The sequence below is a fragment of the Myxocyprinus asiaticus genome, chromosome 31 (assembly GCF_019703515.2).
Source record: "Myxocyprinus asiaticus isolate MX2 ecotype Aquarium Trade chromosome 31, UBuf_Myxa_2, whole genome shotgun sequence".
Classification (NCBI taxonomy): Eukaryota; Metazoa; Chordata; class Actinopteri; order Cypriniformes; family Catostomidae; genus Myxocyprinus; species Myxocyprinus asiaticus.
The window spans coordinates 19,939,508-19,964,859 of NC_059374.1; the positions used below are offsets into that span (position 1 = coordinate 19,939,508).

Here is a 25,352-nt window from a genome sequence, read left to right on the forward strand (position 1 = left end):
ATTGTATTGTGATGTGTAGCCTATATATTGTTTACTACAATGTGTATTTACAGAATACTCACAATTATACCCATTATACATATTGCAATACAATGTTTTATTGTGATATAGTGAACTGTGAGTATTGTGATGAGTACAGGTCTAATTGTATTTACTGTAACTACATCTATTGTTGCATGCTGAGCAGACTTCCAATCTGACCAAAGTACATTTCAGTACCTCACACATAAATGTGTGATATAAAATGAGATTATAATTCTGGTGAATCATAGTGGTAGCAACACCAAAGCAATGTGATTGATTCACAGGGAATACACAAACTGATCAAATGCACTGTACACTGAAAAAAGTTCATCTAAAAATGTGCTTCATGTGTAAAATCTAAATTAACTGGTTCGATTAAAATGGAGTAATACTGAAGAGGTTCATCTTCCAAATGAATAAAATGTAAATGTAATGTTGTTAACACTATCCCAGACTATTTGGATAGGTTATATGTATAAACAATTCAACTGATTTTAATGTTCACATGTAAAGTTATGTGTATAAGGCTCATTGAATCTCTTTCAGTCAGTCACTGAATTGATTTCCCAACATTCAAATTTGATCATTCTTCCTTTTGTCAATCCACATCTCTCTGTCCTGATTGCGACATGCTCTCTGCTCAAACTCCTCACAAATAATGCATTACATTCCCTTGCGTTTTTATTTATTATTATTTTATAGGCATCGTGGTTTAGAAATATGTCACAGCAGCTGTCGATGCATCTGGCACAATTACCCCTTTAAATCCTGTTGATGACGGAAAAAAGAAACTGTTTTTAAAGAAATCACTCACATGGTGTTATATTGATGATAATGACAGTACATTAAAGCTTAAATGTGACAAGATAATACATGTCAATATAACAAGCCGCGTACAAAAGGACTATAAAAACGATGCATGTGCTTAATTCGTCCGTAAACCGATCTGACATATATAATGAGTACTTACATTTGAGGACACGTTTGTGAAAACGCTAAGCCGTTTTGTTTGTCTTATAACCCATAACAAAGCTCAGATTAAAATGTAAGGCTCCTGCATTCCGGTTCTTGAGCTAGGCCAGCAGTACCGGCCACACGGTTCCCAGACAAGAGTGAAAAACGCCGTTGAGAAATTCCAGCCGGGCTCGGTGCGCCTGGCGCCGCTACAGCACCGCTGAGTCCCCCGCCCTCCCCTGTCCACGGTGCTGATGTGACTGCTGGCTGCACGGGGCGGGGTCTGCTTTCTTAAAGCGATAGTGCACATTTTCATCATTTACTTTGAGGTAGCTGTGGGTTTGACCTTAGCGATGCTACTTTTGTTCTCAAAATATTTCTGCTAATTAAAAAATAGGGTGACTAATTATTAGATGTTATTTTTCACTAGGTAATTATACATAATAAAAAGATAATTAAGAGAATATAATATAACAGGATGAATTCAGATAAATTGGGCCACTTTTTGACAGACATCTCAAAAGGCTAAAAGTGACTCAAAAAATATAATATAATATAATTTAATATAGCTGTGAAAACATAAAATGCACATCTTTTTGCATTACATCACAATGACGCAACAATAAAAGACTACATGTTTATATATGAAACTCTGCTATGAGCAATATTGTAATATTATCAAGAATATCCAGCAGACTGTCAGTCTGGTGTGGGAACTACGCAGCCAGATATTTTGAGAATATGAGGGTAAGAGTGAGAGGGATAGGAGACCAGGGTGGATGGTGAGTAGGGCTGAAACGATTAGTCGACATTATCAACAATAAAAAATTGTCGGCAAAAATTTTCGTTGTCGAATAGTCGTTTGATCTCATTTAATGTAACGTGATAACATTGAACTCTAATGATGACACGCGAGAGTGGCACTGCAGTTCGTGCCTGACTGAGGAGAGGAAGAAAACATCGCAAAGTATGAGGGAATTATACAAAAATACAAAATAAATAAATACAGAAGCACTCTCGTTGTGGAATGAGCGAAGCCGGAGCTCTTTAAAGGAAACACCCTGGTGTTACATCTTAAATACAGTTATATTTAATGTGTTTATTAAAGTTCAAATAATATGGAAGCAGATCATGTAAATAACTACAAACTCCGAAACTGGCATTTCTCTGTGCAGTCAGTGCCTCTTCTATGAGTTGCGCGAATATCCCAATCTAAGGGGGAGAGATTGTAACTGCACCCGGCTGATGCACACTCTGTCGCGGGGATGCTCATCCCTCGAGCGCGCACGCTTAATGCAGCTAGATTATAACGTGATGGCTCGTGACTTATTGAATCATAATATATGTGTCACTGTGCATTTCGTGTCCTGAAGAAAATTGGCAATACACAGCTTTATTAATAAGAGACAGTTTTTTTTTTTTTTTTTTTTTTTTTTGTGAGTTAAAGATGGATTGAAGTGAACAGAAAGGTGAGAGAGGGTAGTCTTCGCCCCATTATCCACTGCAACAAAATACATTTTTGATTTGTTTTTGTTTTGGCTTATTTTCCAATATAATTATCTAAAACTCCTTTAAAACAACGTATGTTTTCTTTAGCAGCTATACTGCAGAGGAAAAATTTTTTATCTGAGAATGTTGAATATAATATTAAAAATACAAATATTTTAAAATATCTAAAAATCCTTTTAAAAAAAAAGATGCATTAACCTGAGAAGCAGCATATAAGATATTTAGACTTGCTTTTAAAGAATAGATCTTGAATACAAGTATATTTTGTCTTTAGTGCACTCGCAGAAGTATAACCAAGAGAAATAAAATACACTTATATACAAAATATCTTATATGTTGCTTCTCAAGTAAATGTATCTTGTTTTAAGGATTTTTAGACAATTTTAAAATGGAAAACAAGACAAAAACACTTGATAACAATAGGATTTTTTTTACTGAATTAAACATAATAAAAAGTATTTTTCCCTTTAATTCAGTGAATGTAATTTAGAGGTATTTTTAAAAGATGATTTTGTCCTCTTTATTGTTAGTAAGCACATTTAATATAACCTTTTAAGTCAGGGCACAAGCTGAATAATCGGTTAAGAGCTAATGATTAATCGTTGCAATAAACACTGAACAGTCGAATAATCGTTCTAATAATCGGTAGAGTAATCGATTATCAAAATAATCGTTAGTTGCAGCCCTAGTGGTGAGATAAACATAGATTTGGTAAAATATATCCCTCAACGTTAAATAAGCAAACTGTGGCCAACAAAGCTGTCTGGACTGGAAATAAGATGGATGAGGAAATATCTCAGGCACAGAAAAAGTCTGTGTGTGTGTGTATATATGTGTCTTTTCCTCTTTAAATCCACAGTCTGTAAACAAATATCAGATGCCAAAAGCACATAGACAGCCTAATCAGACCCAAATGCTTTTATATATTAAGAAACAAAGGGACTAATCCTATATGCATAATATATATTTATTTAATTCCTAAATTTTAGCTCAATAATTTTAGACACAAATGCACAGAAATTTACACAAAATTTACACACAGGGAGAAAAATGCAAATATATGCAGTGAGGGAAAGCATGCTTGTTGCCATAAGAACCTCTTTTAGGCAGAGAGAATTAATTACAAACTTGGGAAACGCATTCCACCAGCTGTGTTTATGTACTATACTTGTCCTTTTCTGCCACATTGCAGGCAAAGTCAGGAAAACAGCCCAATACATATTGTAAATGCTCTGTTTAAACATTTGCTGCTGTTTAGTGCTGAGAGTGGGAGTGGAAGATGTAGAGCACTCTGTCAAGAGACCCATAGGAATAAGCTGCTCATAAAAGTTGCATGGTGCAATTCAGGATCCAGGCAAGCTTGTGTTGCCAACAGTTAGAAACAGAAACACAGTTAGGCCCAGCTGAAGGCCGGCACATGTGCCACTGAAACAGACTGCACCATTCAGCCATGTGGCAACAACCTCTAGGACCAGCTCTGTCACAATAACTTATTTTAAAAGAGACACAGAGCTCATTTCACGAAGTGCTTGCAGAACATACATTGTTTTTTGTGTTTAAAACATGATACATAGGTGATGTTTTAAATGAAGAGTTTACCCAAAAATTCTGTCATTATTTACCTTTATGCTGTTTCAAACTCGACAGTCCTCGATAGTGACCACGAGCGGTGAAGCTCCAAAATGGACAAATAAAGCACTATGAATCACCAGAAGATAGTCCATATGACTCATACACCATATTCATACACCAAGTCTTCTAAAACCATTAGATTTGTGAGATGAACAGACCGGAATTTAAGTCATTATTCACTGATAATCTCCACCTCGGCTGCAATTTGCAGCTCTCAAGTCATATATGGTGTAAGCTTTATGACATGACATTTGGTTAGGCAGTCTGGACTCATAGACTCACATTACTATACTTACATTTCTGCAAAATTACTTTTATGTTGCTCGTTGTACGCATCACAGCAGTTTCATGTTGAAATAAACACTAGAGGCGCCACAGCAACAATTACTTTTATTTCCTTCCACACAAATAAAGAGTAAAAGGGCAGATTATCAGTTCATATAAACACTTTTATTTTGCCCTGTTACTCACACAATGCTATATTATGACATCAAAACACTTTTACTATAGGCAATACATTTTAACGTTTGCATTACATATCCAACAACATTTACAAACTTATTCAAGCACGATCGAACTGCAGGGTAGCTCAACTGATTAACTAAGCATTGCACTTGCAACACGAGGGACCGGGGTACGAGTCCAGAAGAGCATGCGAGTTGACACATCAGATGAAAGTGTCATAAAAGCCCCACAAAATTATGTGGTTGCTTCAGCAATCTCACATTTGCTTTTTATGACACTATCAGTTAGGTTTTGGTTTAAGGTTTAGGGTAGGAAGGTCAGTTTTGTTGATTTAAAACTTAAGAGTTTGGAAGAACATTTCATTCACTTTTAGCACCACACAGAAGACATTTCAACTTGGAACTGCCACCATACATGTACTGAACCACGTAATGTCATTTTGTGAAAATGTCACCACAGTCACATAATTTTCATGAGATCAGGCTGGGTTACAAGACACTTGAAAACAAATTATGTTATTGATATCCAGCCCACTCACTTTGATCTGGTCACTTTGGTCTGCCACTGTATGGAAAAGATCTATTTGAAGGTTCTTTTAATTTTTTTTAAATGTTCTTTTAATAACTATAAATAATCCATGAAAAACATTTTCATTCAATAGAGTGAGTGACAGTTCAGAGGTGTCAAGTACTCTGTGTGCTGGCTCTCAAATCACAATACAAATAGGTATTGAGGATTTACATTAATGTATTTTCCACATGAGAGACTATTTCAATACAACAGAGCCTTTGAGGACGCTGCCACTTTGGTGCACTGAGGTAAGCGTTAGATAATTCATGCCACAATCACTGTGTGTTCTCCTGTGGGATATTGCATTACCTGTGTGGGTCCAGTTTTTCAAACTGGCTGTCTGTCCTCCCTCAGGCAACATGCTTTTCATTCGGAAAGCTTCCTCAGGGTGGTTGAAGCGGAAGAAGGCGGACTGGCCGAAACACAGCATACAGCCTGCATACAAACCAAAACTGTTAATGTGGCTGAGAATGCTTGATTAAATGTATGATACTTGACATAAGCATAAAAGGGATAGTTCACCCAAAAATGAAAATTCTTGCATCAATTACTCACCCTTGTGCCATCCTAGATGTGATTGATTTTCTTTCTTCTGCTGAACACAAATAAAGATTTTTAAACGAATATCTCAGCTCTGTAGCTCTGTACAATGCAAGTGAATGGTGGCCAGAACTTTGAAGGCCAAAAAGCATTTAAAGGCAGCTTAAAAGTAATCCATATGACTCCAGTGGTTAAATCCATATCTTCATAAGCAATATGATAGGTGTGGGTAAGAAACAGATCAATATTTAAGTCCTTTTTTACTATAAATCTCCACATTCACTGTCTTCTTTTGTTTTTGGCAATTCGCATGCTTCGTGCATTTTGCCACCTACTGGGCAGAAAGAAGAATTTAAAGTAAAAAAGGACTTAAATATTGATCTATTTCTCACCCACACCTATCATATAACTTCTGAAAACATGGATTAAACCAGTGGAGTCGTATGGATTACTTTTATGCTGCCTTGATATGCTTTTTTCACCTTTAAAGTTCTGGACACTATTCATTTCCATTGTATGGACCTAGAGAGCTGAAATATTCATCTAAAAATCTTTGTTTGTGTTCAGCAGAAGAAAGAAAGTCATTCACATCTGTGATGGCATGAAGGTGAGTAAATGATGAGAGAATTTGTATTTTTGGGTCAACTATCCCTTTAAAGAAAGCATTTCAAATTTTCATGACCAGGATTCTGGCTGTTTCAGAATGGTTTCGTGCAGTGTGAGAGGTACAGAGAGGGGAAAGGAATGTTTGCCCGGGTTTTTCATGAATAAGCAGGAACATCTCACACTGTGGTGTCGGTTCAGACTCCTGGCCTGCTGAGTGAGGGGAAAAATAGACAACAAGCCAAACACTGGTTGTGTAAAGGGCCTGTTGTGTGCCTGATATAGTCAACATGGAATCAAAGTCCACCCTATTTGAATTCACCCCATCACTGACATTGAGTTACTTGCCGATAATTATAACCCTGAAAGTGAAAAGACAAAAAGCTTGTGCTTAAATAAATAAATGAAAATGGACGCAAACTAGTGCTAAAATAATATACAGGGCATGCTTATTGATCTATTTTGTGATTTAATGATTAATTTAATTAATAATTTAATAAATCATTATACTGTATTTGACATGTGACCGTGACGTGTGACTGACTGGAACGTATTGAAGAGGGAAATTTCAACTCTGTTATTCCGAATCTCGAACGCAGCACAAGTCATCTTGGTTTTTAGCCTCTCCCCTCCAATCATCTGCCATAAAGAGACCTCTTTTCACTATCCAATAATTTCTCAATGGACAAAATCAAGTCCTGCCCAACATTTTTTTCCCATTGAACATCCTGTTTTAATCGGAAACATGTCATGATATGGAGGTAAAATGGATTTCAAATGCTGTTTCACGTTGACGTAAAGGAAATGGCACTTGTGTGCTGTGCATGTGTGTAATGTCATTGCTGGTAATTCCTATCAATTTAACACTAAATCTATACTGAAAAAAAAATACTCCCACTATACACAGAGGCCTGAACTAATCTAGCATATCACACAGTATTTATTCAAGGTAGGTAAAGGTCTCGCAGAAACCTTTCCAGCCCGAGCAGATGTGTGATGAATGCAGAGTGCCAGATGCCCTTTTGTTCCAGGCAGAAGGAGGCAGAACATTTGATTACCTCTCAGGTTCTGACAGGACAAAGTACGATTAGGGCACACAAAGCCAGCACAGAGAACTCTCTGAACAACTGTGTAAACTAAATTGTATATTAAACCGTTATTAAAGCATCAAACATGTTTTCTTTAATTTTGTCACTGAATAAAAGGATTGGGATTGTAGTGTAGTGGTTGTTATTCTTAAAAAGACTCTAAAGATTTGCTCAAGTCTTGACATGTGTTGCTTGCACATTCAGCTAGACAAAGACACAAAGACATCAAAACAATGAACAGATACACAATGAACATACGTAATAGCATTCTGATTATAAGTAATTCTAAACTGAGCCGTGTTTACATGCTTGCTCATAAAAACTGCTTTCATTTTAAATAACAGTATATATTGAGGTTTGTGGTGTACTGTATACCACAACAGCCAGACTTTATTTCCTATACATGGATGTCTATTGTGCCTTGTTGAAATCATATTTTAGTTCCAGATTTTACAGAGAATAATTGAATTATCTGCATTAGCATGAGCTGCTGACCAGCTTGATCATGATTTAACAACAGGCAAGACCTCCAAATAACAAACCCACACTGAAAACCCTAATACAGTTGAAGTCAGAAGTTTACATACACCGTAGCCAAATATATTCAAACTCAGTTTTTCCACAATTCCTGACATTTAATCGTAGAAAACATTGCCTGTCTTAGGCCAGTTAGGATCACTACTTTATTTTAAGAATGTGAAATGTCACAATAATAGTAGAGAGAATGAATTATTTCAGCTTTTATTGCTTTCATCACATTTCCATTGGGTCAGAGGTTTACATACACTTTGTTAGTATTTGGTAGCATTGCCTTTAAATTGTTTATCTTGGGTCAAATGTTTTGGGTAGCCTTCCACAAGCTTCTCACAATAAGTTGCTGGTATTTTGGCCCATTCCTCCAGACAGAACTGGTGTAACCAAGTCAGGTTTGTTGGCCTCCTTGCTCACACATGTTTTTTCAGCTCTGACCACAAATCAGATTGAGGTCAGGGCTTTGCGATGGCTACTCCAATACCTTGACTTTGTTGTCCTTAAGCCATTTTATCACAACTTTGGAGGTATGCTTTGGGTCATTGTCCATTTGGAAGACCCATTTGTGACTAATCTTCAACTGCCTGGCTGATGTCTTGAGATGTTGCTTCAATATATCCACATAATTTTCCTTCCTCATGATGCAATCTATTTTGTGAAGTGCACCAGCCCCTCCAGCAGCAAAGCACTCCCACAACACGATGCTGCCACCCCCATGCTTCATGGTTGGGATGGTGTTCAGCTTGCAAGCCTCATCCTTTTTCCTCCAAACATAACGATGGTCATTATAACCAATAAGTTCCATTTTTGTTTCATCATAGAGGAAATTTCTCCAAAAAGTAAGATCTTTGTCCCCATGTGCACTTGTAAACTGTAGTCTGGCTTTTTTATGTCGGTTATGGAGCATTGGCCTCTTCCTTGCTGAGCAGCCTTTCGGGTTATGTTGATATATGACTCATTTTACTGTGGATAAAGATACATGTCTGTTTCCTCCAGCATCTTCTCAAGGTCCTTTGCTGTTGTTTTGGGATTGATTTGCACTTTTCGCACTAAACTACATTCATCTCTAGGCGACAGAATGTGTCTCCTTCCTGAGCGATATGATGGCTGCATGGTCCCATGGTGTTTATACTTGCGTACTATTGTTTGTACAGATGAATGTGGTACCTTCAGACATTTGGAAATTGCTCCCAAGGATGAACCAGACTTGTGGAGGTGCACTATTTTTTTATTTTTTTTTCTGAGGTCCTGGCTGATTTCTTTTGATTTTCCCATGATGTCAAGCAAAAAGGCACTGAGTTTAAAAGTAGGCCTTAAAATACATAAACATGTACACCTCCAATGCAGTACACCTCCTCTCAGAAGCTAATTGGCTAATTGTCTAAAGGCTTGACATCATTTTCTGGAATTTCCCAAGCTGCTTAAAGGCACAGTTAATTTAGTGTATGCAAACTTCTGACCCACTGGAATTGTGATAAAGTCAATTAAAGGTGAAACAATCTGTCTGTAAACAATTTTTGGAAAAATTACTCGTGTCATGCACAAAGTAGATTGTAGGTGCCAACACTATAGTTTGCTAATATTAAATCTGTGGAGTGGTTAAAAAATTAGTTTTAATGACTTCAACCTATGTGTATGTAAACTTCTGACTTCAACTGTAAGTTGACTTTAATCAATTGATTGAGTAAACTCATTTCCTCATTTGAATTGAGTAACAACTTGTGTAATTAAGTTCAATTAACTTGGTTATCATATAGAACAAACTTAACTATTTAAGGCAACTAGATGCAAGTAGATTTAACTCCGATTTGTTTTTTGTATGTGGTTGTTTCTACTTAATAATTTTAATTGAATGAACTCAAATGTAGGTCATACAATAACACCGCTTAAATATTATAAATGATTCTAGGTCAATCATTAAATAAACTTTTCACCACAGAAATGCATAGACACCTGTACTTCAGATGCACATGAACAAAGAGAACTGAGATAGAGTTAACAGGGTCCAACTTGAGCAAAGTGGACACAGATCATCCTAATGATGACATCACACAAAACAACTACTTGCAACAAAACAAATACTACATAATAAATAATACTACAAAAGAGCTAAAACCTCTATGAATCCAAATAACAACTATTTAAATGCCCCTATATGTTCCCTTTGACCAAGAAAACATAATTAAATAATCCAAGCGCAAGGCATTATGGGTATTCATCATAGCCTCAATTTTGTACTCAATAGATTGAGTTATTAACACTTAAAATCTTGAAGGTGCACTCAGTAATTTTTTCCTCAATAAAAAAATTTAACTCCTAAAGACATGATTTGTATGTTTTCAATATATGTAGGAAATAATGACCACTCACATTAAAATGAAGACTCCAGTCATATCAGTAACCTTATAAAAGCTCTTTTATTCTACATGGAGAGGGTCCGCACATGGGGGCTGCCACGTTAGAATCACATAATACATTGTGATTCTATTATGTGACATTATTAACGTGAAAAATTACTATTACAACTTAAACTACTTCAAAGAGTTCTCATAAAAAAATCCTCCACGTGCAGCAATGACACGTGGAGGATACTCAGGTGACATTTCACCCCACACTTCCTGTAGCACTTGCCATAGATGTAGCTGTCTTGTCGGGCACTTCTCTCGCACCTTACAGTCTAGCTGATCCCACAAAAGCTCAATGGGGTTAAGATCCATAACACTCTTTTCCAATTATCTGTTGTCCAATGTCTGTGTTCCTTCACCCATTCTAACCTTTACTTTTTGTTTTTCTGTTTCAAAAGTTGCTTTTTCTTTGCAATTCTTCCCATAAGGCCTGCACCCCTGAGTCTTCTCTTTACTGTTGTACATGAAATTGGTGTTGAGTGGGTAGAATTCAATGAAGCTGTCAGCTGAGGACATGTGAGGCGTCTATTTCTCAAACTAGAATCTCTGATGTACTTATCCTCTTGTTTAGTTGTACATCTGGCCTTCCACATCTCTTTCTGTCCTTGTTAGAGTCAGTTGTCCTTTGTCTTTGAAGACTTTAGTGTACACCTTTGTATGAAATATTCAGTTTTTTGGCAATTTCAAGCATTGTATAGCCTTCATTCCTCAATACAATGATTGACAGACGAGTTTCTAGAGAAAGCTGTTTCTCTTTTGCCATTTTTGACCTAATATTGACCTTAAGACATGCCAGTCTATTGCATATTGTGGGAAACAAACACAAAGACAATGTTAAGCTTCATTTAACGAACCAAATAGCTTTCAACTGTGTTTGATATTATGGCAAGTGATTTTCTATAACCAAATTAGCAATTTAGCATGATTACTCAAGGATAAGGAGTTGGAGTGATGGCTGCTGGAAATGGGGCCTGTCTAGATTTGATCAAAAATGACTTTTTTCAAATAGTGATGGTGCTGTTTTTTTACATCAGTAATGTCCTGACTATACTTTGTGATCAGATGAATGCCACTATGGTGAAATAAAATACCAATTTCCTTCCAAAACAACAAAAGCTGTACATTATTCCAAACGTTTGGCCACCAGTGTGTGTGTATATATATATATATATATATATATATATATATATACACACACACACACACACACACACACACACACACACACACACACACACACACACAGTTGAAGTCAGAAGTTTACATACACTTAGGTTGAAGTCATTAAAACTAATTTTTTAACCACTCCACAGATTTCATATTTACAAACTATACAGGTGCATCTCAATAAATTAGAATGTCGTGGAAAAGTTCATTTATTTCAGTAATTCAACTCAAATTGTGAAACTCGTGTATTAAATAAATTCAATGCACACAGACTGAAGTAGTTTAAGTCTTTGGTTCTTTTAATTGTGATGATTTTGGCTCACATTTAACAAAAACCCACCAATTCACTATCTCAAAAAATTAGAATATGGTGACATGCCAATCAGCTAATCAACTCTAAACACCTGCAAAGGTTTCCTGAGCCTTCAAAATGGTCTCTCAGTTTGGTTCACTAGGCTACACAATCATGGGGAAGACTGCTGATCTGACAGTTGTCCAGAAGACAATCATTGACACCCTTCACAAGGAGGGTAAGCCACAAACATTCATTGCCAAAGAAGCTGGCTGTTCACAGAGTGCTGTATCCAAGCATGTTAACAGATGCACAACCAACCGAGAGAACCGCAGCCTTATGAGGATTGTCAAGCAAAATCGATTCAAGAATTTGGGTGAACTTCACAAGGAATGGACTGAGGCTGGGGTCAATGCATCAAGAGCCACCACACACAGACGTGTCAAGGAATTTGGCTACAGTTGTCTTATTCCTCTTGTTAAGCCACTCCTAAACCACAGACAACGTCAGAGGCGTCTTACCTGGGCTAAGGAGAAGAAGAACTGGACTGTTGCCCAGTGGTCCAAAGTCCTCTTTTCAGATGAGAGCAAGATTTGTATTTCATTTGGAAACCAAGGTCCTAGAGTCTGGAGGAAGGGTGGAGAAGCTCATAGCCCAAGTTGCTTGAAGTCCAGTGTTAAGTTTCCACAGTCTGTGATGATTTGGGGTGCAATGTCATCTGCTGGTGTTGGTCCATTGTGTTTTTTGAAAACCAAAGTCACTGCACCCGTTTACCAAGAAATTTTGGAGCACTTCATGCTTCCTTCTGCTGACCAGCTTTTTAAAGATGCTGATTTCATTTTCCAGCAGGATTTGGCACCTGCCCACACTGCCAAAAGCACCAAAAGTTGGTTAAATGACCATGGTGTTGGTGTGCTTGACTGGCCAGCAAACTCACCAGACCTGAACTCCATAGAGAATCTATGGGGTATTGTCAAGAGGAAAATGAGAAACAAGAGACCAAAAAATGCAGATGAGTTGAAGGCCACTTTCAAAGAAACCTGGGCTTCCATACCACCTCAGCAGTGCCACAAACTGATCACCTCCATGCCACGCCGAATTGAGGCAGTAATTAAAGCAAAAGGAGCCCCTACCAAGTATTGAGTACATATACAGTAAATGAACATACTTTCCAGAAGGCCAACAATTCACTAAAAATGTTTTTTTTTTATTGGTCTTATGATGTATTCTAATTTTTTGAGATAGTGAATTGGTGGGTTTTTGTTAAATGTGAGCCAAAATCATCGCAATTAAAAGAACCAAAGACTTAAACTACTTCAGTCTGTGTGCATTGAATTTATTTAATACATGAGTTTCACAATTTGAGTTGAATTACTGAAATAAATGAACTTTTCCATGACATTCTAATTTATTGAGATGCACCTGTAGTTTTGGCAAGTCATTTTTCACTTTTAATTGACTATATCACAATTCCAGTGGGTCAGAAGTTTAAATACACCAAGTTAACTGTGCCTTTAAGCAGCTTCGAAAATTCCAGAAAATGATGTCAAGCATTTAGGAAATTAGCCAATTAGCTTCTGATAGGAGGTGTACTGAATTGGAGGTGTACCTGTGGATGTATTTTAAGGCCTACCTTCAAACTCAGTGCCTCTTTGCTTGACATCATGGGAAAAATCAAAAGAAATCAGCCAAGACCTCAGAATAAAAATTGTGGACCTCCACAAGTCTGGTTCATCCTTGGGAGCAATTTCCAAATGCCTGAAGGTACCACATTCATCTGTACAAACAATAGTACGCAAGTATAAATACCATGGGACCACGCAGCCATCATACCACTCAGGAAGGAGACACATTCTGTCTCCTAGAGATGAACGTAGTTTGGTGTGAAAAGTGTAAATCAATCCCAGAACAACAGCAAAGGGCCTTGTGAAGATGCTGGAAGAAACAGGTAGACAAGTATCTATATCCACAGTAAAACCAGTCCTTTATCGACATAACCTGAAAGGCTGCTCAGCAAGGAAGAAGCTGCTGCTCCAAAACCACCATAAAAAAGCCAGACTACAGTTTGCAAGTGCACATGGGGAAAAAGATCTTACTTTCTGGAGAAATGTCCTCTGGTCTGATGAAACAAAAATTGAACTGTTTGACCATAATGACCATTGTTATGTTTGGAGGAAAAAGGGTGAGGCTTGCAAGCCGAAGAACACCATCCAAACCGTGAAGCATGGGGGTGGCAGCATCATGTTGTGGGGGTGCTTTGCTGCAGGAGGGACTGGTGTACTTGACAAAATAGATGGCATCATGAGGAAGGAATATTATGTGGTTATATTGAAGCAACATCTCAAGACATCAGCCAGGAATTTAAAGCTTGGTCGCAAATGGGTCTTCCAAATGCACAATGACCCCAAGCATACCTCCAAAGTTGTGGCAAAATGGCTTAAGGACAACAAAGTCAAGGTATTGGAGTGGCCATCACAAAGCCCTGACCTCAATCCACTAGAAAATGTGTGGGCAGAACTGAAAAAGCATGTGTGAGCAAGGAGGCCTTCAAACCTGACTCAGTTACACTAGTTCTATCTGGAGGAATGGGCCAAAATTCCAGCAACTTATTGTGAGAAGCTTGTGGAAGGCTACCCAAAACGTTTGACCCAAGATAAACAATTTAAAGGCAATGCTACCAAATACTAACAAAGTGTATGTAAACTTCTGACCCATTGGGAATGTGATGAAAGACAGAAATGTGAAATAAATCATTCTCTCTACTATTATTCTGACATTTCACATTCTTAAAATAAAGTAGTGATCCTAACTGACCTAAGACAGGGAATGTTTTCTACAATTAAATGTCAGGAATTGTGAAATATATATATATATATATATATATATATATATATATATATATATATATATATATATATATCATATATAGGAGTTGTGCAGTTGCATTTTACCTATTATTCAGAGCAAAACTCTGAAAGTGGTTGGGTTATATAGTGAGCAATCTTCAGTGGATCATTTAACAGAAACACACACTTCTTATGCAGGGAATGGTGTGAGATTAAATTTAATATTGTTGTTTATGCATGGCATGAAGTGGAAAGGCCTCAGCCAGTGCCTGGCATGCAGGAAAGATTGATAGACTAATACCAACTGTGCCACAAGAAGTTAAACATTCCTATGAAGTGATGATGTGCTGCTAAGGACATTATTATTAGCGTAGTTAATGTGATACATGCATACACATTGAGATGTAGCTTGCAGGAAATGACATATCTGCGCTATATCACATAAAATCAGTCTAAACCCATCTGAATTCCTCACTTTGGCCACTACAGTGCCACAAATGTTGATAGATTTAGCCACAATGTTCAGTAAAGAGTCTGAAGTAGATTAATGGGGTGAAGCAATGGACGCTAATGTATACCACAGACAACACGATGGGACATGAAGAAAAATATATGAGCCATGATTCACACCTACTGAGATGGGTATCTATCTACACTCCTGCAGTCATGCATTTTAGATGTCCTGTCTGCTTTTTATGAATGCCGCCACTTTACAATATTCCATGAAACCTATACTTATCTTTAAAGGTGTTTTAGGCTGAAAGAAGGTTTGATGTCTGTATATTCATTTGAACAATTTACACAGTTATTCATAGATGTTCCACTTGGAAATAAAAAGATTTGATCTATTTTGGTGTGATAAATTTTTGTTGAGGAACACAGATGAATTCTGTTCTAAAGGGGGTACTGAGTTTAAACCATCTTGTGATAAGGGTAAAATCTAAAGTTAAACATGGACTGTTTTCCCTGGTATCTGTTTATAGACAGCCACACTCTACCAGTCATGATGGATACGTCTAACACAGATATTTTTGGTGGGAGTCAAGGAGATGTTATGAGTTATATATATATATATATATATTTCAGCCCCATGTGACACTGCCCAGCGCAGCCAGTATGGATGTGTGATCATGTTGCTTTCACTGAGGTTCTCCTACCCCATAAGAGCACACTTAATATTCTGTCTAAAACTACCTCCTGAAGATTTATATTTCACAAACCACCTTATTGGTTCATTTTAATGGAGTCTCCTGCAATGCCAAATCTTTCAAAGGAGCAGAGCCCTAAGAATTTCATTGATTCTAATTGAATAAAATTTAAACGAATTTCATTATCATTAAATTTTTAGTGTACTGAATTGTTAAAGGGATAGAAAAATTCCTTCATTTTTTACTGACCCTCAGGTTTTTCATACCTGTATGACTTTCTTAAGTTAGGCAGAGTATTAAGGCCCAGGTATGCGTTGCGGATCGGATCGTGCCTGGCCAACCACGTTGCCTTACAAAGCATATTTTTCTGACCACGAACTAATACAAATACATTCGATGCCCACTACAACTGCTTTGTGATACTCTTTTAGAACAGTCAATGGCCGGTGCATGCTCCTATGATGTGTACAGACATAGACCGTGTCCACGGTTCGAGAAAATATGGGCAGTGCGCTGTCAGGTAGCACACACTGTGCGCGGAGAGATCAGCAATGCGGACAACCAAAGTATACTTTGGCCTTTAGTCTCAGTCAACATTCACTTTCATTGCATCTTTTTTACATACAATAAAAAAAGTGAATGGTGACTGTGGCTGTCAGTCGCTAACATTCTGCCTGCATTCTGTTCCAGGGAAGAGAGAAAGTCAAACAGGTTTGAAACAACAAGAGTGAAGGGTGAACTATCCCTTTAAGGAATCATGACCAGATCATGTACCTTTTTGTTTACTTAAATTTTAGCAATAACCGTCAATTTCGCTATTTCAACTAGGGCTGCAACTAACAATTATTTTAATAATCGATTAATTGAATGATTATTCGATTATTTGGCGATTATTGCAACGATTAATCATTAGCTCTAAACTGATTATTCAGCTTGTGCCCTGACTTAATAGGTTGTATTAAACATGCTTATTAACAATAAAGAGGACAAAATCATCTTTTAAAAATACCTCTAAATGACATTCACTGAATTAAAGAGGGAAAAAATAATTTTTATTAAGTCTAATTCAGTAAAGAAATCCTATTGTTATCAAGTGTTTTTGTCTTGTTTTCCATTTAAAATGGTCTAAAAATCCTTAAAACAAGATACATTTACTTGAGAAGCAACATATAAGATATTTAGACTTGCTTTAAGAGAATGTTAAATCTTAAATATGTGTATTTTGTATACAAGTGTTATACTTCTGCAAGTGCAATAAAGACTAAATATACTTTTATTCAAGATCTATTCTCTAAAAACAAGTCTAAATATCTTATATGCTGCTTCTCAGGTTAATGCATGTTTTTTTAAGGATTTTTAGGTATTTTAAAATATTTGTATTTTTAATATTATATTCAACATTCTCAGATAACAATTTTTTCTTCTGCAGTATAGCTGCTAAAGAAAATGTATGTTGTTTTAAAGAAGTTTTAGATATTTATATTAGAAAACAAGCCAAAACAAAAACAAATCAAAAACTTAATGTTGCAGTGGATAATGCGGCGAAGACTACCCTCTCTCACCTTTCTGTTCACTTCAATCCATCTTTAACTCACAAAAAAAAAAAAAAGAAAAACTGTCTCTTATTAATAAAGTTGCGTATTGCCAATTTTCTTCACGATAAGAAATGCACAGTGACATATATTACAGAGTGCATCTGGACTGTGAGCTGTGTTTTCTTCCTCTCCTCAGTCAGGCGCGAACTGCAGTGCTGCTCTCGCACATCACCATTAGAGTTTAATATGATCTCATGTTACCTTAAATGAGATCAAACAACTATTCGACAACGAAAATTGTTGTTGACAATTTTTTATTGTCGACGCTGTCGATAACGTCAACTAACCATTTCAGCCCTAATTTCAACACCACTGCTGTACATCTGGAGCATTTTAGAGAAGAATGCCTTACAAATATTACAAAAGGTATACAAAATAATGATGACTAATTTTTTAATTTCTGTTGAAATTAGTCAGACACATTTACACAACTGTGTTGCATGCTAGCTCTGACAAGCAACAACCCTAAATAACCTCTCCATGTCATAGACAACATCCCCAGCAAACCATGACTAAGAGCCATTTTGTAATCACATTTATGAGGTAATTTGCAAGAAGATACAACTCACTGGTACATGACAAAGTGGCGTGTGAATCTGGAGAGCACAGCAGGAAAGTGTCTGTTCCCCATGCACAGTCCGTCTCCCCGACATTAATCAGAGAGATTGATTCCCCCACCACTCTCAGATAAACTGTTTCCCTAAAACAGCCATAGCAGCACTTTGAGAAATCAAATTCATTAAAGAAAGTTCATGTGTACCCGTGCTAATATACTTCAGTTCAAAATCACCTTGCAACTAACAAATTGAGGACATAACATAATGCAATTCAAAATTGAGCCTATTATTGTTTTGTTTTTGCATGTTCCTGGTCTTATTGTGCACGTTGTTCCAAATAATTTGTTAGTCTTTGTCTTCGTAATATTTTATATAAAATGTAATAACTTGCTCTTCCTCTGAAATGTCACTTAGGCTGTGCCGGCTACTGAATAAAGTCAACCAATAGCCAAAGAGCAATTTTGGCATTGTTTTAGCAAATTTGCTTTCAGGTCTTGCGTATACTGGTATGGAACGCCTACTTTTCTTGAAGGAATATTCCGGGTTCAATACAAGTTAAGATCATTTGACAGCAGTTGTGTCATAATGTTGATTACCACAAAAAATTATTTAGACTCATCCCTACTTTTCTATAAAAAACAAAAACAAAATTTAAGTTACAGTGGGGCACTTACAATAGAAGTGAATGGGGCCAATTATTGGAGGGTTTAAAAGGCAGAAATGTGAAGCTTATAAATTTATAAAAGCACTTACATTAAATCTTCTGTTAAAACTCATGTATTATTTGAGCTGCAAAGTTGTTTAAATCATAATTTTTACAGTCGTTTTAGTGTTTGTTGACATTACATCGTCATGGCAACAATGTTGTAAAATTGGCTACAACTTTACACAGAAAAGGTTAGTAAGTGATCATGTTAACAAACATATTGTTCACATCTTGTGGCTATACTTTTGAAACAGTGAGTATTTTAACATTTACGGATTGGCCCCCATTCACTTCCATTGTAAGTGCCACACTGGAACACAGATTTTTGCTTTTCTTAAAAAAAAAAAAAAAAAAAAAGGAGGGACAAGTCAAAATTATTTTTTGTGGTAATCAATATTATGCCACAAATGCTGTCGACTGAGCTTAGCTTGTATTGAACCTTCAATTTTCCTTTATTTCAATTAATTCCCGATGGATAAAATATTTTTTTCATTTAATATCCTGTTTCACTCTGTCATGTTTAACATTAAAGAAGCAAAATTGGTTGTGAATGGGGTTTCACTCTGACAGACATACACATATACACAAATACACACAAATAGTCCAAATGTGTTCAATATTAGCTGTTCAAAGGCAAATGTTAACATTTCTTCTAAGAATACAGCAAAGTGTACAGGCAATTCTGTATTGTGACATGTGTTATATCAAATGGATGAAAAGGGCTGGAAATGAGGGTTATAAAGCTTGGCCATTTTCAACAGAATTATTAACTTCATTTATCAATCATCCAAAACGCAGAAAATAAAGCCGTACAGATCTGCCTCATATAATATTAGCAAAAAGAAGAACGCTGGACCAGTGTCAAACCCATTGCAATAATTATTACATTACTTATTTAGATCTCAGTAAAGTTGGCAAACATGGAGTATGGAGTCATAAGTCCCAAAGCATTCCAACTGAAAACAGAGTGATGTGGAGAGGAGACAGAAAATTTCAAGACAAATGGATGCCAAAAAGAACACACAGCGGTTGCCATGGTATCAGGTTTTACTGCTCCTGGAAAGGTTAAAGACTAAAGCAAACTAGTAATTCATTCTAACCTTTACCCAATTCCACACATACCAGAGAGCATGTCACTCTCAGTCACAAGTGATGCAGCGTAGTTTGCCAATATTTCAGCTAAAATGTTGTTTAGGAGTGGTGGTGGTGTAGTGGACTAAAGCACTGAACTGGTAGGCAGGAAGTTGTTGGTTCAATCCCCACAGCCACCACCACTGTGTCCTTGAGCAAGGCACTTAACTCCAGGTTGCTCCAGGGGATTGTCCCTGTAATAAGGGCACTGTAAGTCGCTTTGGATAAAAGTGTCTGCCAAATGCATAAATGTAAATGTTTAGATTTCTAAAAAACAAACAAATATGAAATCTGATAGGCAAAATAGTCTGTCACTCTTAATGATCACAATATCTTATGAGTGTAGTAGAAAATCAAGTACAAGTGCATGCAAATAATGATTCTGTTATACACAGAGTAAGAATGTAACTTCCATCCAAAGAAACAAAAAAGTAATTCAAAGTTCTAACTCCAAGAGCACCAACTTCTTGTGGTTCTAAATTCAGTTTGGATATGACCCTACCCTACACAAACTGTGTAAACCAAGTTAAGTATGCACATGGTTACAGGCCTATTTAAAGTAGAATAAAGAAAAATCCCCTTATCTCTACTTCGCCTATTCCAGCAACAGCTGTCAGTATACATTCTGGTCAAATAAAAGCACTGTGCGGATAGACTGAGCAAACACTGTGTGGAGAATGAGGAAGGGCTGCATAGAAACAGGATTAGCAGCACTATTGGGTCACATTGACCAGGAATAGAAGTGTAACACTATACACACACTCATGCCCCTGCCAACATGGAAGTGAAACCACTCTGTGAGATTTGGACCAAGGTTTATGAGTTATGCTCCCTCTGTATAAACATTTTGTGATACGATTATATTTTATCTGTATCTAATGAAGCTTATCTTGTCTCAACAATAGGGTTTTTCATTTGTGCACCTTAACTTCTTCCCGCCACTTTGTGTAACGCTGAGTTTTGACTACTGTTTGTCGTTAGAATTGCAGTCCAATATACCAACAAAATATAATGATTTAGGTTATTTTATAACCATGACATAAACATTAGTTCTAATATTAAAAATGGTATGAGCTCGTTTGAAAACAGCGTTGCCTTTAAAGATCTGTTTTGAATATTCGCGCCAGGAAGCTATTTCAAACAAATTTAGAATTTGAACTTTTGACATTGGAATTTGAATATCGCATGACGTTTTAACGTTTCTGTCCATTTGAAAGACATTAGGGGCCGTTCACACCGAACTCTTTTTTGCTTACGTTTGCGCTGTTTTTAAATGGTCATAAACAAGCATTTGATTAGACGGACGTATTTGACCGTTGCACCGTGTTTTTAGACACTGTATCACGTTAAAAACGCTTCTCGAGTCACTTTCATTAGCTTATTTTTAGCGCAAGAACGCATTCATTCAGTGTGAACGACCCCTGAGACTGGGACTTAAATTGAATTGCACGTCTCAAGTTTTAATAATGCAACATAATTTCTTCGAAAACCAACAAAAAGTCTGCAAATTCGATTTTGATACAATCCTCTCACACTTACTTTAAATCCAAAAGGTCAACTTCCCCGTCACATCCGTAGGCAACATTGTAACTGTCCCTTTAAATGGGAAAGCACGTGTTTTTATATTGGGATATTATAACATCTGAGGCGAACGGAGACCGGCTTGCTTTGTCCCGGTAAATCCTTTGTCCATTAAGCATCCGTCAATTATTCCACATGCTTTCTCGAATTTATTAATCAGAAACTTTAAAAAGTGCTATAGGTGTCCACTAGTGAACCCCTGCACGCTTTCTTAGCGAAGGGTGGCAAAGTTGAACAGCTGTCTCCCCGTCAGAGGTGCAACTAATTTCCCTCTCAGATAAAGGATGGGGAGGAGGAGGTGTAATTGCTCAACCCCGAGTCAGAGATTCCAGTCTCTGCATGTCATGGGGCCAAGTGGGTTTTTTGTTTTAACTATTACGTTTAAGATTCCTTCCGCATTTTATTGCTATGTTATGCTTGTTAACATAAATATAAGCAATTATTTTGATCATTATACTGAATACGTTTGAGAAAATGTATTTGACAATAGTGAAACACAAGAAGCTCCTACAATGAAGATTACTCCAAACACACCCCTCCCCCCAACCTGTTTAGTCAAATTGTACCCTCAGACAAAAGACAGAGGAGGGGCTCATTTATTGGCATGGGGGCATTGATTCTTTTTCATAAAAATGGCAAATAGATTTTACACTTAAAAATCATGCTTGAATTTTGGTGGAGTTGATACTGATTATGAATGCTGAAATCATAAAAGGACTAAAATTCTTGGCACTATTTGATTCAAATCGTTCAGTCCACTGTGAACCAAAATGATTTTACCCTAGTGTGCAAAAAAGGGGGTCAGTTGACCCAAAGGATCTGATGTATGGAAGATTTTATCAATAAAAATGTTTATATCCTTGATCTTCCATGAAAGTCTCAAAAATCTTGTTTGTGACCCTCACCAAGGTCATTTTCATATTTCTTAATATTCATATTTTAAATCAGCTAGCTAGCAAACTACTAGAGCTAATAGTTCGGTAGCTAGCACATTTTAGCAAGTTGGTAAGCTTTGTCATATACATAGAAATCCATTTAAAACCAAAAATGGTCATTTTGACCTTCTTTATGCATTCGTGTATGTTTTTTGGGTCATGCATTCTAAAATTGTAAATGAATAAAAACTAGAGTAAAAATAACTATTAGAATGTTGCTCAGTTGATACATTTGGTATGAGGTTCTGTACCTTGAGACAAGCGAACAGGCTTGGTGATTGGAAGTCCATCCATGCTACACTGGTTTCCACAGGGGTGCAGAGTGATGACTCCAGCCTTGTTCTCGATAAAGCAATGTTGAGCTGCAATCCCTGGGCCCTGAATGTTGATGTCCATGGCTCCATGACCCAGAGTAGTCTTGCCTAGACAAACAACCCACACAGGATGCAGATCTCAAAGATTATTTGCTAACACAACACATCCCAGCTAAGATTCTGGTTGAAAAAGTACTCATTTTTTGAAGAGAATCCATTAACACCAATAATTGTTTTCTCACAAGGCATATTGCAAACTTGTAGAAGGGAGAGTTTATATAGTTTTTTCACATATTCAGTATAGTTTTAGATAATTTTCCAAGAACATTAGCAGGTATAATCTTTCATTTTCCACTGAAATGGGATACCTATTAATGTTAAAATATAGATTTTACACTAAAACTAAATCACTGATGTTTGTCTACTCTTTGTCTAGTGAGAACCACATTCCTGAGCCACCTTCTCTTTTGGCCCCATCCACCCTCATCTTTTATCAGGCATGAGATAAAAGCTTGAGGCTCATGAGCAAGTATATAAGTAAGTATAAGTACATGTATAACACCAATACAGCACACAGTAACTAATGTAAATTGATAAATAAGTACTGGAAAATTATTTTCCAGTGCCCCAGTTGTCATAAGGAAACTTCTCAAAGCCTGCAAGAGAATTCCGTATGTCTATAAAGAATACCAGGCAGATGGTATGAATGGCTGGTGAGTATCAGGGAAAGTAGGTTGGTGGAGATAGGTGGTGGGAGGTTTGTGGAGGAGGGGGCTTTTCTAATTAAGACAGGGTGTTTTTAAAGACCCCATGCTGGCTCAGGGTTGAATGATTAGCTTTTCAATCAAAAGACAGGGATGATGCAGAGGGTCGGAGCATGTGTGTATACAGTATTTGTATTATAAAGGTTTGTTTCTTCTCACACAATAGAGCACAACAGTGCGTGTCCACTTGTTCAGCCATCTTTGTTCTGGCAGTTGTTTCCCCATTCATTTCTTCCATAGGGATTACATAAAATCCTTCATAAAATAGTTTCAAGCCATGAACCAAACCAACCAGTTCTGATGAAAATCGTGTCATTACAAACTTTAATTTGAAGCAAAAAAAAAAAAAAAAATTGGACAAAAAGATAAAGGTAGAAGACTATGTCCTTCTTTAATGATGGAATGAACTTCAAAAAGTATTGATTTAAAGTTGTTGATTATAGTATAGAAATGATCTATTTTGATTTAACTGCAAAATATACAGATATATAAAAATTTATTAGCAGTTTGAGAGTGTAGGGAGACCGAATTGATTGCATCATTCTCAGTGCATCATGGAAGTGGGCGTTTGCTGCTGGGCTCTTTTGGCGCTCTTTGTTTGCCGTGATTCTCTGATAAGGTGGATTTTTTTTCCCTTCAGGATCATGGGTAGTGATCCCATTTTTTAATTGAAGATGAAATAACGTGAACTGATGGCTTCAACAGAAGCATATACCATCGATTAACAACCTGTGAGCTCAAAAGTTATTGTTAAAAATCTACCTCCCTATGAAGGAAATGAATAGGATTTTTACTTCTGGATCCAGACTGTTGTGCTCTATAGCATTATTAGATTATTTCCACAGTTTTTAAAGATAGCACTGGAGATTTATCTGAGATTGCACAATCTATTGATGGTAAATCCTCAAAGGCCATTGCATACGTTGTGGGATTGCCGACTGTATTGAGTATCAGTATCTTACCTTCAGACAGGGCCAAGAGGGTGATGGCCGTGCTGAGGCGGCCACTTCCTAGACTGACCAAATGGGGACGTTCTGCTTGGACCTTCAGCCCTTTCCCAGTCTCAATCAAGTCCAATGGAGTGCTCTGTGTAAATTTCATTGTCTGTTCTGAGAACCATTGCTTTTTTGATACAAAACAATTGCTTTTTAAATGCATTGTGAATGTATAGTGAGCTCATACTTCAGATAAAATTGGCTACAATAATTTAGTATTGCATTCTAATAAGAAGTTCCAAATTATTGAACTTTCTGAACACCAGGCAAGTGGTTGTGTGTTTATCTTATTCTACCCTAGTAAGAGTAGTCTTCCCCCAGTTACATCTTGAGAGTAGACCTCAGTGGAAACTTGAAAGCTCAGCAAGGGGGAGGTTGTCATGGTAACAGTGTGAACTGGTAATGACTAGGAGGGAAAGAATGTACCCTCTAATTCTGCTATAATGCAATGACGTCATCTTCTCAAACTGAAATTAGCCAAATCCATCAACTTATTTTGAAAGCAAATTCTGCTCAAGGCATGATCATGATGATATTGTAAATTTGCACTGAATATCATTTTGAATAGGTCTTAATTTATTTAAAATTTTTTTTTTTTTTTTTACAATTACAGCTGCTTTCCAGGTAAGTGCCAAGCACTTCACCTTTCTGAACATCATATTATCTCCTCAGGGTTGTGGTATATGGTTGGGTTTAGGATACTCCTGACAGCTTAAACAAGATTAGCAGGATGTAATTAGTCTAATCGGTTGAGGCAGATCTGAGTGAGAGATGATCATTGTCTTGTATAAAGAACATCAACATGTCTGCCATAGATTACACCATTACAACAGGGAGAAATCCACATAGATGTTGCAGCCCTTTTGGAGCTGGAGGTGATGATGGAAATTATGCCCCAAGGGTTTGTTTCACACTTTGCATGTCACCTCCTATCATGAAGAAAGTCTGCCAGACAAAAGCTCACTTGCTGAATATAAGGTGCTGCCATTATATGGGATTT

At 36.9% G+C, this 25,352-nt stretch overlaps 1 protein-coding gene across 3 annotated transcripts in view; it reads right to left on the minus strand.

The window, feature by feature from the left end:
• Positions 1-25,352, minus strand: part of LOC127422203 (pleckstrin homology-like domain family B member 1) — a 122,412-nt gene that overhangs the window by 77,713 nt on the left and 19,347 nt on the right. For 2 of the 3 annotated variants that reach the window (XM_051665535.1, XM_051665534.1), the window contains exons 3-5: positions 24,320-24,443; positions 22,531-22,701; positions 5,464-5,589 (exon numbers count right to left, since the gene is read on the minus strand). In XM_051665535.1, the coding sequence (XP_051521495.1) occupies positions 5,464-5,589; positions 22,531-22,701; positions 24,320-24,443 (421 nt within the window). Of the gene's footprint in view, positions 1-5,463; positions 5,590-21,302; positions 21,561-22,530; positions 22,702-24,319; positions 24,444-25,352 lie in introns of those variants that run through there. The other variant, XM_051665536.1, reaches the window with a different exon arrangement.